Below are 19579 nucleotides of genomic sequence, written 5' to 3' on the forward strand. Positions count from 1 at the left end.
CTGTAGAAATTTGTTTCATTTCAACATGCACCAGCTGAACCGATTGCGGAGCTCAATAGGACAATAAAGGATTAAATCCTGACATATATAGCCAGAGATTTGCCCCACTTATTTGTATATCAATAAAAAACGTTACAACAATTGAGAACAAAGACTTTTTTACTCGACAAAGCACTGAACCTAGCCCCCCGTATTAATTAATTGAAAAATTCTTTTCGGGGATAAAGTCCTGCTGTTTCGTTCAATCCGAATTCAGACCAACAAAACGCCAACAAGGTGACGGCACCTATAAATTTCGGTCGGTTTGAAGTGCTGGTGCCATTAAACTTGGCCAAACAAAATTAATTTTAGCTTCGGAAGTGCAAATCGGCCGGCAGGAGGAAAAGCGCTGACTCTGACTTAATCGCTAATTGCACAGCTATCGACCTCACGTTTGAAATAATAATGAAAGGGTGAATTTCATAATTCGGAGCTCGATTTTTGAAACAATAGCTTGCGGTTAGGTTTGCATGTCGTAATAAGGAATCAGATTTTTTCACTTTTGGGATATTTAAACGGTCGTTAGCATGAACACATATCAAAAAATCTGACCTTAGAAACAAAATTGATCACATTCTGCAGCAAGCAGCGCATTCATCCATCATTCCCCATGTTTTAACCTCTTTGTCGAAAGAATTTGCTGCGAAATTTTTCTATCCATAATTCATCTAAGTACTCTCATTATTAAACCATTTCAAGTGAAAAATTGCGCGCTTAAGTTAATCACTAAATATTTAACGAGATTATGAAAATTTTTACGAGACTCGCAAGCTTTATTTATAGTCGCCAATATAATAAATCAATATTATTATGATAACTAACGATCGGAATATAAACTAGGCTTGTAATTTATGTCTATATCAACTCCAAGTGGGACATAAATCTCGGGTTGATGGCAACGTCTCGTTTATTATTTATATTTTCGGAGCGTTGTGTTTGAAGACGATTTAAGTTTTCCTCGATGTGTGACTGATTTAAAGTTTTATCTTGAATATCTTCTGCAATTTTCAGCAAGTGTCGTTTCACTGAAAATTGCTAAAAAACGGGGGAAAAACCGACGTGAAAGTTTAATGGATGTAGCGCCGGTTCTCGCCCAAAATAGACGAGTGACGATTAAGCATCTCGTTCAATCGCTATTTGCCAATTATAACAAAACAAACACTGTTCAGCTGTCGTGTGCAAGTTTTTCATCAATCAGTCAATTTGAATATTCAAGTGATGTTGCTTCGATTAATAATTCGACTGAAACACTAGTCTGGTTAAAAGCATTTTTCGGTTCGGAAGAAGCTCCCAAAGGCTTGTGCTGACGCAGTTTCAAAGTAGACATCGCTTTCAAACTTCTCGAGGATAAAACGTTTAATTCAAGTTTTTTACAACATACGTCCCAAATGGAACAGTTTTGTGAGACTTTTGTTTAATTTTATCGCATGGCTTTCACACTTTGACGCAATTTGGGGGAACATGCAACAAAAACATAAAAAACAAAACGAAGTCAATAAAAAATAGTAAAATCACGTTCTTGAACGCGTTTTGAGCTTAATTACCGCTTGCTAATTAAGGTTTACTTGATAAAGTGCCGGTGATTATAAAAATGAGATTGTTTGTTACATAATTAAAGATGTGTAGCAAATTGGGATGATAATGTCAAGGTGCAGCTGTCGATTTTCCACTTGTTTCAAGTACCTCCCACTTGGATTTTTGCTTCCTTTTCTGTAGTGACCTTTTGATCTGTGAGACATTTACGGTTTAAGATCCTATCAGAGTTTTGGAGCGTTTACGAAATTTTCAATTTGCTAATTTTCCGCGGTCCTAATTAATAGCCGTTTGGCCTTAGAAGGCAACCGCCTTAAGATTAAAATGATGGCATTTGCATTAATTGAACCAAATCATCCGCAATTCTAGGTCACTTACGATAAATGAAACCTTTCCTTGTTCTCCACACCTTTAGTAACAAAGATGAGCCCACTGTTATGGTTACCTTGAAACCGAAATCCTTGCTCCCGAAATCAGATCCATCTCGATTATTATCTATAAAAGCTCGCGATTTATTGTATGCTCATCACAAAAATCAGTGCTTGGAAGACAAACGCATCATGAAACTGGCGGTGAGTCTTGTCCGTCTTTAGGTAGCTCATAGAGGGAACAAATCTTGATTTTCAGTTAGCTTTGATGTTTGTGGTTAGTGCGGCGGTGGCCGACCGTTTGGAGAACGTGTATTTGCCCCCTGTTAGCGCGAAAACCGCCAGTGGTGGAGGGCTTTTAACTCCTCCAGATTTCAGCAGTCGGTCGTCTTACGTCCCACCCGCGTCTGGACCGCTTCCATCGCAACTTTATAACGCACCATCTGCCAGGACTTATTCAGGGGGTGCACCTGTTGCTATACTTCGATTCGACAATGACAACTCAGGGGATGGAAACTACCGATTCGAGTGAGTCTTTATTGTGACGGGCCAAAAGACCCTTGTTTATTTCAAAATTAAGCAATACACAAATGTCGCAATTGATCCATATTTACGTCAATTAGATTAAAAAGGGGAGCAATTACCAGAAAAAAATAAAACTATAAATTACTGATAAAAATTTAAACACATTAAGAAAAATTCCAAAATTATTACATTAAACAAAGAAAGTCGCTCGTCATCGTGGATAATTTCACTAAACTAACACAAAAGGTTAGGGCTAGTTCATGGAATTTTGTTAGATCCGGAAAACAAAGTCATAAATTAGTAAATTGATAACAAAAGCTGGACAAAATTTGGATATAAAAGCTGACCAACAAAACAAGAATCCAATAATTCAGACTTACTACTTTCGAATACATAGTCACTATCCCAAGTGAATCAAATTACTATACGTGACGGTTTGTGAAGTTTTACTTCTGGGTGTTGGGACTTGTGAAATTGGTGCTACCAGTTCCTCTTGGAAAATGAGCTGTAAGTGTTATTTTTCTTAAATCCGATTGTTTCAACAAAATGATTAATCACCTAATATTTCGGATACTAACATACAATTACGATCGAAGAACAAATTCCAACTAATAATTTTAAGATTTATTGGAAGGATAACCGGGATGAACTAAAATTTTTGTAAGTAAATAGACCGTGTAAATAATGACACGCTTTTCGAACATCTTATCTAAATTACGTGTTGTCAGGCCGTCTTCAAAATTAATTGAAATTATGGTTGTGCTCTTTTATCCTATTTTAACCTTTGTGACACTACTGATACCACTCTCCTCCAGAAAAACTTTAATTAATTGTTTCATTTTATTTGTTAAATAAATACTATAACTTTGTAATAAATGTTAATCCATGCAGATTCAACACAATGATTAACGATTCAGATTTCTTTACCTGTATCCTGTAAAGTTTTCTAACCATTCAAAGCTGTAACTATTGTTTAACCTTAGTTATTTTCTTTTAAACATTATACTCTTTTATCTAAAAATTAACAATGCCTTTAATTGACTGCACTCCTATTCCTGGACATAACTGTTTCCGCAACATAGCCGGAAATCCTACGTTCAAATAAATTTATTCGCTCTGTAGTGGGAAAAACTGCTCAGGCCTTTTGGAACTCATAATAGAAAAATAAATAAAACTTAAAAACCCGCCACAGACGAATTGGCGCAGTCAGTAGGATTCACAGTTATGTTTGGGAGAATTTTTCAAAAAAAAAAAATTTTTCTTACATGAAAATCTTGTGGAAAAAGAAATAATTGAAAAACTAGGTCATAGCATGTTTGTCGTCAATAGTAAGCAAGGAGATCAGAGGTTGTGTCGAATCTTAGATAAGAGAGTGATGAGTATTTATTTCATTTGGCGCTTTGGAAACCCAGTATTAATGTGTTATCATAATCACTATCACGCCGAAATTTTCATCAAAGGTTCTTTTATAAAATAATTGTGGCTTAATTGCATCTTTATTTTGAAAAAGGGCTGTTTATAAAAATAAAAGAAAACTTGGGGGTGGGAAAATAGAGTGAATAATTCTTATTTTTTTTAAGTTAGTTTAAAAAAAAAAAAAAAAAAAAGGGGTTCCATTTCAATAATTTGGCAATTAATAATAGATTGAGTCAGGTTCAGCTCATAAATTAAAAACCTAGTCATGTAGACTCTAAATTTAAAAGATCTATTTTTGAGATAAGATAATTAGTTGCAGGATGGATTACTAAATCATACACAAGTAAATTGTTCTAATGATTTACTAAAATAAAAAAAAAAAATATAAAAATATAATATATATATAGATATATATATATCAATATAAAATTATTGTGGAGTACGATTCCTCACAAATAATATGATCAAGCCATCAAAGTCATAATCTACGCCAACGGCCAGATCTCCTTCAACGAAAAAATCCAAGAAGGCCTGGCTTGGTGGGAGTGATGCCGGCCACCAGCGGATGTGTATTCGGGTTACAAAGTCAAAGGTCCCCGCAGGGATTCTACTTAGAATATTGTCGACCGTGTTATCGGTCAATCCGGCATAATTATGGACCAAATTCATATCATAGTCCCCGTAATAACCGGCGGGTTGTGCTAGAACAATAGGGAGAAACATTAATATAAAAAAAAAAAAAAAAACATATTGCGATTAAATCCAGACATGATGGTTATTGGAAATTAATTAAGTTTTGGCTCAAGAGATTTATAAAATAATTAAATCAAACTACTACAAGAGACAAAATAGTTAATTAATGATAAAATCAGTAAATAATTTTTCAATAAGCAGTTAAAAATAAAATAAAATAATAATAATAAAAATATTAATATATTAAGCAACAAAAGGTACAAACTATCACCTGCACTATTAGTCAAAAATAAGATGGTACTTACCCATTATTAGTTCTTTATAAATCGAGTGGTGGAACTGAACTAAATTAAAACTGAAAACACTTTTTAAGAACACAGAGTTGGAAGGAGGAAGGGTAGTGTCACGTGACTGTCCCTTATCTTTTATTGAAACATTTACACCAGACACTAAAATAATTTCCTGGAGGATAAAAATTGTGAAAATTCCCGATAATGCTATGATCCACACGTTAAAATTTTTTTATAAAGTTCGTGTTACGATATTTACCTTTAATTCAAATCAAAAACGGCTGAAAAATATGGAATTTTACAGCTGAACTCGTAATGAATCCATCGTTGTAATTAAGATAAGACAATCTAATGCATCCGTTCCTTTGTAGGTGCCGTATCCAAACGGACACAATAAATTAAAATTCGTGGATCGCGAAAACAAATAAAATTTCTGCGAAATTTAGAAAATTCTGAGTTGCAAAATATAAATTAACTTCAAAAATATATATATATATATATATTAGGCCGGTAAAGTTGCGTTCATTCACAAAGACGAAATGTCCGGTTCTCAACCTTCGATTCACAATGATGACGACCATCATCGTGAAGGTGAAAATCCTCGACCAGAACTCAATCGTCAGAGAGGTGACGGTAGGGCTGGAGGACCACTAGGGTCAGCGGCGGCCGCATCTCATTTGATACCCACATATTCAGGTGAAGGGTCGGTAAAGACCTTTATTAGTTTTGTGGAAGATACTGCAGAGTTAGAGGGGTGGACAGAATTGCAAATGGTCAAGGTGGCTCGTCTGAAATTGCAAGGACCAGCTCGACGCATGGTCGAGTGGAATGAAGAACTACGAGGCATCGATTGCACTTGGAACCGATTAAAAGCTGCGTTGGTTCACCGCTTCGAGAAAAAAATCTCAGCCGTGGACGCACTGCATCAATTTCGCAAATGCAAACAGCGAGTTGGCGAAACTGTTACCGAATTCGCTGAACGTCTGCAGATGTTGGGAGCAGCGACAATTAAACGCACCGGAGATCAAGCGAGAGATCGATGGGCCAGGACCAATCTGCAAGCCGAATGTTTACAGCAATTCTTGGAGGGATTGGCAATGCCAGTACAACAACGAGTAATGTCATCTAACCCCGACGCTTTCGAAGAGGCGGTCGAAAAAGCCCTACTCGAGGAGCAAATTGAGGACCGGCTGAAGAAGAAAACAATGCAACGAGGGATAGATGCTGAAGAAAAAACGGAATCCGGTCACGGTCAACAGCAGGTTCAGAGGCGCTCTTATCAATCCCAACAATATCGTCAAATTACATGCTTCGGTTGCGGAGCCAGGGGACACCTTAAATCGCAATGTCGCGTATGTTTTACCTGCGGGAAACCGGGTCATTACAGTCGGGATTGTTTTTCGCGTAATCGCCAACAAAATACGGCAAGAGGGCAAGGTCGCAACGAAAATAGGAACGCGCCTTTAAACGGGAACAGGGCCGTGCCCCAATCGCACGGTGCGGCCCGCACCAGGAATTAAAACCTGATAGTAATACCTCTTATCCCCGTATTTGCAACATCAAGATTTCCAAACACAACTCCATCTCTCTTATCATTAATGAACGCGAGTCAAAAGCCCTTATCGACACTGGGTCAGATATCTCGCTCGTCAAATATTCTGTTTTGACCTCGGATCAACTTAAAACAATTACCGGAAATAATTTCATACTTAAGGACGTACAGGGAGCGATTATAACAAATAAAGGACAAATTGACTTGGACATACACATAGATTATGATGTTGTGATTAGACATAAATTCATCGTGGTAGAAAATGCAATACGATTCAAGGGTTCAATTTTAATAGGGTTGGATTTTTTACATGAATTTAAGGTAAACATTTGCTGGTCAGAAAAGATGGTCGAAATTCTAGGGTACAGGATACCTTTAGAAACTGAAGATCAAATACGCATGATTGATTTAGATAATTTCGCAGATAAACGAAAAGAAAAATTGCCGGCTTGAAGCACGCGGATGTGATGACTAACGTTGGCGCCAATATGAATAATTTTCGAGATGTAAGTGAGAATTTGATGAACCTTGGAGTAAATAAGGATTGGGTGGACCATGAAGAGGTCACCGATTTTGATGTCTCAGGAGACCCTCGGAACACTGTAAACCTTAAGGAACAGCTTAACGATCCTGAGGATAATCTCGTTGACATAATTAAAGACGTGCAATTCGACTTTGATGTCCCAAGAGACCCTCGGAACACTGTGAACCTTAAGGAGCAGCATAACGATCCGGAGGATAATCTCGCTGACACAGATGAAGAAATACGATTCGATTTTAATGCACCAAAGGACCCTCGGACCACTGTAAACCGCAAGGAGCAGCTTAACGGACCGGAGGATAATCTTGTTGGTACAAGTGACGTAAAGAGTAATGACGAAGCTATCCGGATAGAATTTGATAGGAAGTTAAAACAAGATGAATTGAGTATAAAGACGATTATGGATGAAGATAATGAACATACATCCGCAGGAAAAAGTCTATCTTTTACCACCCTGGTACCAAACGTGATAAAAGATGAACTGAATTCCGTAAAAAGTAGAAAAGAAATAAATTCAGACCATGCACTTGACAATACGACCAGAGTTCGATTATTGACCAAAATATTAGTGCCGGCTCGAAGTCGCGTACTATGTGTAGGCTTACTTGACAAACCCTTAGAATCAGACGTAATCATCATTGAACCCCACGAGAAGCAAACACCCAAAATATTAACGGCTCGCGCTCTCATCAAAAATGGAAAAGAAATAAATGTTCAATTATTGAATCCTAATCATGCTCCCATTATAATACAAAAAGGTGAGGTAATTGGATTGGCATATACCGTGGAAGAAACCCTGAGTGAAGAAAAAGAAGAAGTCATCACTAGGAAACTCACCGTTGATTCTGCAGAAGTTAAAGAACTTTTGAAAACGTTAAACTACCCTCGTCACGACACAAACTTGTGGCGACAAAAATTTGAAGAATTAATAGCGGAATATTATGATATATTTCGTGTACCAGATCAACGATTAACCAGTACCACGGAAGTAAAACATAGAATTATTACAGAAGATGTACCTCCAATTGCGAAAAGACCTTACAGAGTACCTTATCATAGAAAGGACATTTTGGATAAGGAAATCCAAAACTTGCTGGACAATGATATTATTCAAGAAAGCACGTCGCCTTGGTCAGCTCCGGTGATTTTAGTGGAGAAAAAACGACACCCAGGAGAGGAATCAGAATTCAGACTTTGTATCGACTATAGGGAACTAAATAAAGTTACAAAACCGGACTTTTTCCCTTTACCACTATTGCAACATACTATTGATCAATTAACCGACTCATGTCTATTTTCCATAATGGACATGGCAAGTGGTTATTTTCAAGTTGAACTTCACCCAGATGACAGAGAAATCAGTGCATTTAGCACCCCCACAGGACATTACGAATTTAAAAGAATGGCGATGGGGCTACGAAATGCACCCAGTACATGGCAGAGGCTCATGTACACGACATTCTCGGGAATGGTCGGTCTGGAATGTCTGGTTTACCTGGATGACGTTATAGTATTCAGCTCATGGGATTGTACGGAACATCTTAGGCGATTAAGGAATGTATTTGAAAGAATGCGAAAAACCAATTTAAAGTTTAAGCCGACTAAATGTAATTTCATGCTTAAAGAAGCCAAATACTTAGGCCACATAATTTCTGCCGAAGGAGTAAAAACGGACCCAGAGAAAACAAAGGCTGTTGAACAATACCCAATTCCTAAGAATCAAAAGGAAGTTCGTGCCTTCTTAGGACTCTGTGGTTTTTACAGAAAATTTATCCATAATTTTGCAACTAAGGCCAAACCTTTAACAGAATTAGTCAAGAAGGACACTAAGTATCAGTGGAAGCAAGAACAGGATGAAGCGTTTAATAGCCTTAAGCAAGCCTTAATCACGCCACCAGTACTCAAGTATCCTGATTTTCGACGGCCTTTCATTTTAGCAACAGATGCGTCGGGAATTGCTATCAGTGCAATTTTATCGCAAAAATACGAAATCGAACATCCAATTTGTTATGCAAGCAGAAGCTTGAAGGACGCGGAGACCAGGTACAGCACGATTGAACGGGAGGCGTTGGCCATTGTTTGGGCTGTCAAATACTTTCGTTGTTATTTGACAGGTGCTCGATTTACTATAATTACGGACCATCGACCTTTAAAATACCTCTTAACAATAAAAGAACCTAGTTCACGCTTAGCTAAATGGGCTATGTCCTTAACCGAGTTCGACTTTGAAGTTCAATACCGTCCCGGAAAACAACATCATGTTGATGCTTTTACCCGATTAGAACACCCGCAAGAGGAAATGTCGATTCAAGCCATACAACAGGATTGTACTCCAATTATCTATAATCTGGAGGAGATCAAGAAAGCCCAAAGCGAAGATAAGGACATTCAATCCTTGTTACCACAAGAGGGATACTACCAATCTCCTAATGGATTATGCTACAGGGAACGGCTGGATGGAGAGCGACATGATAAATTATTGGTGCCCAAAACAATGCAAAGAAGAATCCTTCAATTGTACCATGATTCTCCTTTTATGGCCCATGGTGGACGCACCAAAACAACTGAATTACTCAAGCGAGAGTTTTATTGGAAGGGTATGACAGAAGCCGTGAGAAAATATTGTGAAGGTTGTGATGCATGTAACATCAGGAAAAATCACCCGATACCAGCAGCGGAAATGCAATGATCTGGAGAGTATTCAAGTGGTTACTTGAAGTAGTCATCAATGCTATTGCTATACATCGAACACATGGATGGTCATTTAAACTACTCAAAGGAGGTTGCCCGGCATTTAGATAAAAGACTTAAAACTTCGGCTATTCCATTATCAAATATTGTTGCTGAGAATGAACCACTAACTTTAAGTAAATCCGAATCATGCCTTGACGCGTTACATTCGCGAAATATTTATCCAGAATTAAGTGCGAGTTCATCCCGGAGCGTAAACTTTAAAGATAGTTCTTCAAAACTTCATAAATAGACGTGGATTTTAAATTGAAATTAGTAACAGTAGTAAGGGGAGAATTGCAATAAAAATAAATTATATATATATATAGAAATTATATTTAGTAAATAGAAAAGGTCACTCTATAGCTATATAAATAAGTTGGAAATTATAGATATTCATTGGGTTTTTAAAATTGTATTGAAATTAATAGTGGGTTACAGAAACTATTAGAAAAAAAAAATATAGAAATTTTGTTGAAACACAAGGGGTTTGGGATGAATAATACCTTATAGCAAGGGAAGCGTCATGGAATTAGAACCCATGGGACACCATACTCAAAGGGTTACCAAAACCACCATGAGAATTGGTATCCAGTGATCCAACCTATCGCGGACCACCCTTGGTTAATCAACTTAACCATTGCCACACAAGAGCCACACCCTTTGCCAGGCTCATGGGATGTTACTTGGAGGGAAACTGAATCTAAGAGATGGGGCATTGTGGTTACGCAAGATTTCCCCATACCACTCGCTTTCAAATGTGGAACCGAATACGAGATCCAGGCAGTGAGAAGAAGTCCTCAATCCTTTACAACGGATTATACGCAAACTATTCTCTATAATCAACCCTGTCCAAAGGTTCCAGACACCTCATTCAGTAACTTCTTGAAATACCCTGTTCATACAGTGCCGTGGATTCTTCCAGTTCTTCTCACGTTTACTGCATTAGTGTTCTTGCTATGGTTGCTTTTATTGGGCCACATAATCAAAAGCTCACGACAGGGAAAGACACACAATGTTCAAAACCAAAATCAGGGTCCTACGTATCATCGTTGCTCCAGCATAGCACCTGACCCAGAGGACCCACCAAACGAAACAACCCCAACCAGAGTGGATGTACCATACGATGTACCGCATTCTCCACCAAGAGCTGTGTTCACTCTGCTACCCCACTTCACTCCAGAGAAAGCGATAGAAGCCATTGATATATTAGCCAAACTACAGCCTCCACCAAAACACCCTCACCACCGTTGCCGATGTGTAAAAAAACTACCCAAAATTGTTGAAGAAGTTCACTACGCAAACATTGGTGAGTGCAAAGAAGTGAGTGTGTGTAAAAGTGACCGCGTACGCGAATAGTTGTCCGAACGTATCAACCCTTGTAAACCCGAGCCATCCTACAGTTTGCTATTGGAATGGAATAATTGTTTTTGGTATCAGAATTAATCACTCACATTAGTAACGATTCCAATAGGAAATGAAGGATGTTTAGAATAAGTATAAGGAAAAGCCATGGGTTATTTAAGAACCCATGTTTTTGATTTGAGGGGGGAGTGGTTGTGACGGGCCAAAAGACCCTTGTTTATTTCAAAATTAAGCAATACACAAATGTCGCAATTGATCCATATTTACGTCAATTAGATTAAAAAGGGGAGCAATTACCAGAAAAAAATAAAACTATAAATTACTGATAAAAATTTAAACACATTAAGAAAAATTCCAAAATTATTACATTAAACAAAGAAAGTCGCTCGTCATCGTGGATAATTTCACTAAACTAACACAAAAGGTTAGGGCTAGTTCATGGAATTTTGTTAGATCCGGAAAACAAAGTCATAAATTAGTAAATTGATAACAAAAGCTGGACAAAATTTGGATATAAAAGCTGACCAACAAAACAAGAATCCAATAATTCAGACTTACTACTTTCGAATACATAGTCACTATCCCAAGTGAATCAAATTACTATACGTGACGGTTTGTGAAGTTTTACTTCTGGGTGTTGGGACTTGTGAAATTGGTGCTACCAGTTCCTCTTGGAAAATGAGCTGTAAGTGTTATTTTTCTTAAATCCGATTGTTTCAACAAAATGATTAATCACCTAATATTTCGGATACTAACATACAATTACGATCGAAGAACAAATTCCAACTAATAATTTTAAGATTTATTGGAAGGATAACCGGGATGAACTAAAATTTTTGTAAGTAAATAGACCGTGTAAATAATGACACGCTTTTCGAACATCTTATCTAAATTACGTGTTGTCAGGCCGTCTTCAAAATTAATTGAAATTATGGTTGTGCTCTTTTATCCTATTTTAACCTTTGTGACACTACTGATACCACTCTCCTCCAGAAAAACTTTAATTAATTGTTTCATTTTATTTGTTAAATAAATACTATAACTTTGTAATAAATGTTAATCCATGCAGATTCAACACAATGATTAACGATTCAGATTTCTTTACCTGTATCCTGTAAAGTTTTCTAACCATTCAAAGCTGTAACTATTGTTTAACCTTAGTTATTTTCTTTTAAACATTATACTCTTTTATCTAAAAATTAACAATGCCTTTAATTGACTGCACTCCTATTCCTGGACATAACTGTTTCCGCAACATAGCCGGAAATCCTACGTTCAAATAAATTTATTCGCTCTGTAGTGGGAAAAACTGCTCAGGCCTTTTGGAACTCATAATAGAAAAATAAATAAAACTTAAAAACCCGCCACATTATTTTTCAATGCTTGTTTAATCAAACTCCGACAAAATTTTATACTAAGACACAATTATTAACTTTGTTACAAAATAAACCGACAGACACAATTAAACTTTATAACAAAATAAGCCGACGTTAAGCGTTTTTCCAAAAACAGAAGTCGGCCTGAGTTCATTATTATATTCCTACAGAATGACAAAGCTGGAGAGTTTCCGGGTGCAGAAACTTTTGTTCTTGTACTCAAAAACTAAAAGTCCAAGTGTAAAACGGTATGTTCAAGCCCATTCCACAATTCATTTAAAATATTTTGTGTACTAGTTTTTTACAAAAAAAAATTGGAAAATTTCGTCTAAAATTCTGGTGAACAACGTTGACTGGGCCTAGATTTTCAACGATTTTAAACAACTTTTACTCAAAAACTATTTATCCTAGAGCATTTTTACTATATCTTTATGTTCAGCACGTCATTTACGTCTAGAAGACGATGCAATTTAAAACATTTAATTTTTTTTTAGGATTTTTGATATACAAATTCAGCTTTACAGAAAAAAATCAATGTCTTACAAAATCAATTCAAAAGCATTGTATGCACTTTGCAACTTTGCTATATCTTTAGAACCCTGTAAAGAAACCTAAACTCCAAAAATAAAAAACTCTTTTAGTCGAGATATTGGTTGATTTCTAGTACTCCAAGCATTTGTGGGGCAATAACTCCGGTAGTATTAGCCCTAACCCCGTTCAGTTTATTATTTGAGATAATTTAATTTTTTTGACAAAAACATATTTAAATTATTACACAGAAACTAAGAATCCTAGAGAAGTAGGACTTTCACCACTTTTGAGAAGAAAGTTCGTACCGAGATTACTTAGCGCATTGCAATTAGGAATGTAAAAAATTAAGAAATTTATTACAATTATATTATTATAACTTGAAAAAGTTAAATAGAATACCCTATTTTTTGCTTTTGCTTCTCAAGATTATTAAATTCTCTATTCAAAAACAGTTTCGAATGCCTAAAGTTAATAACTAAAAAAATATTAGACTTTGAAAAGTTAATTTCAACAACAATGAACATTATTCATGAGCATTGTTTCTACTATACTAAACCATACCATAACCACAGTAAACCCACCAGGAATCTTTTGTTGGAATTTATACGAGGATTTAAAGATTCGCCATAAATATTAAAATTTTTGTTATTTAATTCAAATAATTGACGAATAATGGTTTAAAGGTAACATTGAATTTATTTATTAGCTAAAATTTTCAATTTTCGACAACTCAAATCATAGTTAATATTTTTTTTTATATTTAAAGATAAAAGTCTTTTGAATAATCAGTAGAGATACTTAACTGTTTTGGTGAGTTAAAAAAGTAATATTACAGCCGGTTTACAGAAAACGAAATTAAGATTTAATTTAAAATTAAACTAATTTGAATTAAGTTGCCATTTAAAATGCATTGACAAATGTCAAGTTAATCGCAAAAATTTAATTGCAATTAAAATGTTCTGTAAACCGGCTCTTAGGGCCGGTTTATAGAAGCGTCATTAAAAATTTAATCTACAATTAAATGCGTGATTAACTGATCACGTGACCAAATCGCACAAATTTGATTGGTCTGTTCGTGATGTTAACTTTTAACAACGAATTAAAATTTAATGAAGCTTTCTGTAAACCAGGTCTAAGAGCCGGTTTACAGAACATTTTAATTGCATCAAATTTTAATTCGACATTAGCTTGACATTTGTCAATCAATTTTAAATGGCAACTTAGTTCGAATTAGTTTAACGCTAAATTAAATAAAATTAAATTAAATTTAGAATTAGGTTAATTCTAAATTAAATTAAATTAAATTAAATTTAGAATTAGTTTAATTCTAAATTAAACTAATAAACAGACCCTTAAAGTTTTAACTTTTTGAGAGTTTTACCCTTTTATGGTTCTTAGCTTTTGTGTAATAATTTCTCTTTAAAATGCGTTTTCGTCAGAAAAGTACCATTATTTCAAAAACTAAGCAAAACTATACCTTCACGATACTGTTTGAAATATTTTTAAGATCTAATATTTTTCGAGAATTTTTTGCATCTAAAACTCGAAAAAACTCACTGTTTTCCAAAACCAATTCAAAAGCATTTTATGCGCTTTGCTATATTTTTACAACTCTCTAAAAAATCAAAAGTCCAAAAAATCTCCGTAGTGGCAATTTTAATTTTTTACAATTTTAGTCGAGATTTTGGTCGATTTCCGGCACCCCAAGCATTTATGGGGCAATAGTTCTGGTAGTATTAGTCGCAAATCCGTTAAATTTATTATTTAAAATTATTTCATTTTTTGACGAAAACACGCTTTTTAAAAAATTATTATACAGAGACTAAGAATCCTAGAAAAGTAAAATCATCACATTAAAAGGGAAAGTTCAATCTTAAATCATTACCGGTTGTTTAGCGCATTGCAATTAAGAATGTAAAAAATTAAAACATTTATTAATAGTTGAATAATTTAAAAAAATTAAATGGAACACCTTATTTTTCTGATTTTGCTTATGAGGGTTTATAAGGGAATTTAAAGATTCACCATAAATATATTTAATTATTTCACTCTAATAAATGACGAATAATGGCCTAAAAATTTTGACAACTTAAACAATAGTTAATAATTTTTATTAAGTTTTATTTAATAAGTGTCTTTTGAATAAAATCAGAAGAGACACGCAACTGCTAATGTTTTTAATTTTAAAGAGACAATTTACAATTTATATGCGGAAATGATAAATAGCGTGTTCAATTTAAAATTTTCTAAGTTATTCAACTTAAAACAAACCTCTTCATCTTTTTTTTCTTCGTGATTGCAGTCAGCTAAAAAAGTAATATTGCAATATCTTACCTTTAGTTTAAAACTAAGCAAAATCGATTAAAAACTTTTTATTATGTTCAAAAAATCATCATTGTTAAAAAACATATGTTTGTATTATTAATGTATAACCAATTTCGGAAACTTTACTTCAAAATCATTTTAGGTGAGTCAGGGGATCTCAGGCTTTTGTAAAAAAAAGATTAATTTTCTAATATTTGAAGATCAATAACGGACTTTTCCAACTCGTTAGAGCACCCTTTATTTGCTGCTAACTTAAAAACCAGCAAAAGTTTTGCAGTGTTCTCAACACCAGTCGATTTCCCAGATCATTTTACATAGGTTTACCTACCTCTAATCTTATTTGGACAAGCAATTTAGGTGTAATTGAGAAAATAATTTTGACACACTGATTACGATAATGTTTCGATGTAATAGGCCTTTGACATATTTTTTTATAAAAAAAAATTACACAGATTGTGAAGCATGCGTGAAAACTAACGAAAAGAACAACTACATAATTTTTACTGCAATTCGGAAGTAAAATTACCGTTGGGGGCGCCACTGAGCTAGGTCGAAAACAGTAACCATAAATGGCGGGAAAATGTTTATTCGGATATTTTGAGCGTTGTACGAATTTTGGGGCTTCACAATTATTACATTGCCTATGCGGAATGATTATTGCATCTTTGATGCAAGAAACTTATGTTGACAAATGAGAGATGACGAGGAAAACACGAATAACGAATGACTGTTTGGTTCACTTTCTTTATTGGAAAATTATTACAAAGACATTGAAAAACCTACCTTTTGGCATAATTTACGTTTAAATGTATCAGCAGTTGTTAATCTTTATTGTAGTTTTGTAGATTTACCGCAGCATTTCATGATTTTTTCAGTGGAAAATTCTAACCTAAAATTCATAACACTTCACTAATTAATTGTTTTCTTGAGCCAAACTTTGTGTTCGCTGTGATCCATTAGTTACAATCTTTAATTAGACAACTGTTTGATAACACTTTGTAATCAAAATTTAAATATTTTTCACTTTTTATCCACTTTCAAGTTCCAACAATAAACACTTTATACCATGAAAAACTACAGAACCAAAGTCAACGCTAGTATTTACCACCACGTACTTTTAAAGTAATTCTTTCTATTGTAAGTAATTAACACTATACACGCAAAATTGTTGAACAATTTATTAAATGTCAGTTAAATGTGGCATTACGAAAATTTCTTTACTGTTTTCGACATAGTTCAAAAGTCATCACCAGAGGGCGTCTAGTTAATTTTATTTCCGAATATTCGGAAGTAAAATTACCGTTGGGGGCGCCACTGAGCTAGGTCGAAAACAGTAACCATAAATGGCGGGAAAATGTTTATTCGGATATTTTGAGCGTTGTACGAATTTTGGGGCTTCACAATTATTACATTGCCTATGCGGAATGATTATTGCATCTTTGATGCAAGAAACTTATGTTGGACAAATGAGAGATGACGAGGAAAACACGAATAACGAATGACTGTTTGGTTCACTTTCTTTATTGGAAAATTATTACAAAGACATTGAAAAGCTTACCTTTTGGCATAAATTACGTTTAAATGTATCAGCAGTTGTTAATCTTTATTGTAGTTTTGTAGATTTACCGCAGCATTTCATGATTATTTCACTGGAAAATTCTAACCTAAAATTCGTAACACTTCACTAATTTATTGGTTTCTTGAGCCAAACTTTGTGTTCGCTGTGATCCATTACTTATAATCTTTAATTAGACAACTGTTTGATAACACTTTGTAATCAAAATTTAAATATTTTTCACTTTTTATCCACTTTCAAGTTCCAACAATAAACACTTTATACCACGAAAAACCACAGAACCAAAGTGAACGCTAGTATTTACCACCACGTACTTTTAAAGTAATTCTTTCTATTGTAAGTAATTAACACTATACACGCAAAATTGTTGAACAATTCATTAAATGTCAGTTAAATGTGGAATTACGAAAATTTCTTTACTGTTTTCGACATAGTTCAAAAGTCATCACCAGAGGGCGTCTAGTTAATTTTATTTCCGAATAGGAGAAATAAAAAAACATTTGAATCTGCCTTTATTCAGTCTCAAACATTCAAAATTCGAAACTTGTCACTCGTTCTTTGGATCATTTTCCATAACATAAACCAATAACTCTTCAACTATTGGTGGTGGAAGAAGAAAACCGCGTTTAATTTGCGACTTGGCAAAAAATCAACGTCCTCTGAAGTATGGTCCCGTGAAAAAAACCTGTAAGATGTCGGGCATTTACGCACCCATTTCTCCCGTTTTGTGCCGGTTCCATTTATCACCGGCCTTCGCTTTTTGTTTCGAAACTTTGGGAAAAGTAAACCTCGTAAAAAACCTATAATAAAATAAATTCGTCTGTGCCCAACTGAAGCATCCGAGCCGTCAGTGAAAAAGTTGTGTCTGCTTGTGGCCATCAAGCGTACAATTTATCACTGCAAGCGTTCGTTCGGATCTAGTCAATAAAACCACGAAAATAATTATTTCAGATACGAAACGGAAAACCACATCAGTCAACAGGAAATCGGCCAATTGAAAAACTTGGGGAACGAGGAAGCCAATGTCGTACAAGGCACTTATTCGTACACGGGCCCCGACGGAGTTACTTACACTGTTAGCTATATTGCGGACGAGAACGGGTTTAGGGCCACCGGCGATCATCTTCCCACGCCGCCTCCAGTACCTGCCGCCATCCAGAGGTCTCTGGAGGCTAACTCCAGAGCAGAATACTCCAATTCGGAGCCTAGCAGGAAATACCTGGCACCGAGTTCCTTCCAGCGAAGTGGCGGATACCACTACTAATAAATGAAATAAACCGGTGCTTCCCAATAAATTTTTCAAGACATTTTCGCCTGTTTTTCACCCCTAATCCGTTTAAAAATAAAGCCACCACAGGAAGAGTTAAAATATGCGAATATTTCATTAAAGGTTCATTACGGCTAAAAATTCGCTCGAAATGAAAATTCTTTGTAAAGTTTTCCTTTTAAAAAGCAGATAATGCAACAACGGGCGTTAAATATAGTGACCTGCTCTACTACATGGAAAGAGCAAAGTTATGTTTTAACGAATTTGAATAATCAAACTTTTTATAATCCAACTTAGAAGTTTGCGGTATTACTGATAAGGAAATTTTAAACCGGAAGAGATTCAGTTGAAAGAACTCGTAAAAATGTAGCTACCTACTTCAGCCACTCCACATCTTATTACGCGTATTTATTTGAATGAAAGTGTACACTGTACTAATAATAACTTCAGCATTTGTAAAACTTTGCGAATTTGAACCGCCTTTGAACGTTTTTCATATTTACGAAGCAAAACTTTTTCGAAAGCATTCTCTTATAGAGCTCGAACCCGAGTCCAAGTGACGTAAATAACGATTAAATGTTATACAGACCGAAGACCGAGGTTTCGTTACTCTCTTGTAAAACGAATCCGTGTTTAACAAGAAAACAAAATAATAGTTATTTATTTAACGAGTTTGAGTGTAAATCGGACGTTTTATGTCACAAGTGGATTATCAAACCACGAGTCAAAACGAGTGGTTTATCATCCACGAAGTGAAAAAAATGAACCGATTTACACGAAATTTACACGAATTAGACCCAACAAGGATTAAAATTGCTTTAAATCTGTTGAAAATAATCTGACGTTTCGTACTGAGAAATGCCAAATAGTTGTCAAAACTTCCTTACACAGGAGAAAAAAAGGAAATTTAAACAGTGTCGAAGAATAAAGAAAAATTATCATCAAATTAATACATACAGAGCGCCCATTTTCTCTGTTCCCGCCTTAAATTTTAAAAATATGCAACCCATTATACAATTCACTTAGATTTTTAGAATTTTGGTTTTTAGAAGTAACGCATAATTAACAGTGAACAACTATTGTCATCATAACGTTGAGTTTGGTTGACTTGTTGCCGTTTAAAAATGTATTCGAATTCCGTAAAAAGCGACATGATAATGGCTGTGAGAGCATTCAGTTGAAACTATGAAGCAACAGTTTGATTAATATGTTTACAAAACTCAAAATCAATTTACATGAAACGGGAGACTTTAAGAAAAAAAAATTAGACGTCGTACAGCACTACTTCAGAAAATGAACCGGCCCTGACCATGCTGTGACTGAAACGCTAACTGATTATCTTCATATCAGCCAGAGACAAATCGAAAGACAACTAGAACTGAGCAAAGGGTCCGTTTTTAACATTTTAAAGGCAAACGGATTTCATTCCTATCACGTTCAGGCTTTACTTGA

General features: G+C 35.1%; 1 protein-coding gene across 1 annotated transcript; it reads left to right on the top strand.

The window, feature by feature from the left end:
* Positions 1-1884: 1884 nt before the first annotated feature.
* Positions 1885-18167, top strand: LOC658557 (endocuticle structural glycoprotein SgAbd-1). Its single transcript, XM_964935.4, has 3 exons — positions 1885-2144; positions 2200-2468; positions 17812-18167. The coding sequence occupies exons 1-3, from the start codon at positions 1956-1958 to the stop codon at positions 18122-18124; spliced, it is 771 nt and encodes a 256-aa protein (XP_970028.2). The 5' UTR covers positions 1885-1955; the 3' UTR covers positions 18125-18167.
* The last annotated feature ends 1412 nt before the right edge of the window (positions 18168-19579 follow it).

Source organism: Tribolium castaneum, chromosome 4 (genome assembly GCF_031307605.1).
Source record: "Tribolium castaneum strain GA2 chromosome 4, icTriCast1.1, whole genome shotgun sequence".
NCBI lineage: Eukaryota > Metazoa > Arthropoda > Insecta > Coleoptera > Tenebrionidae > Tribolium > Tribolium castaneum.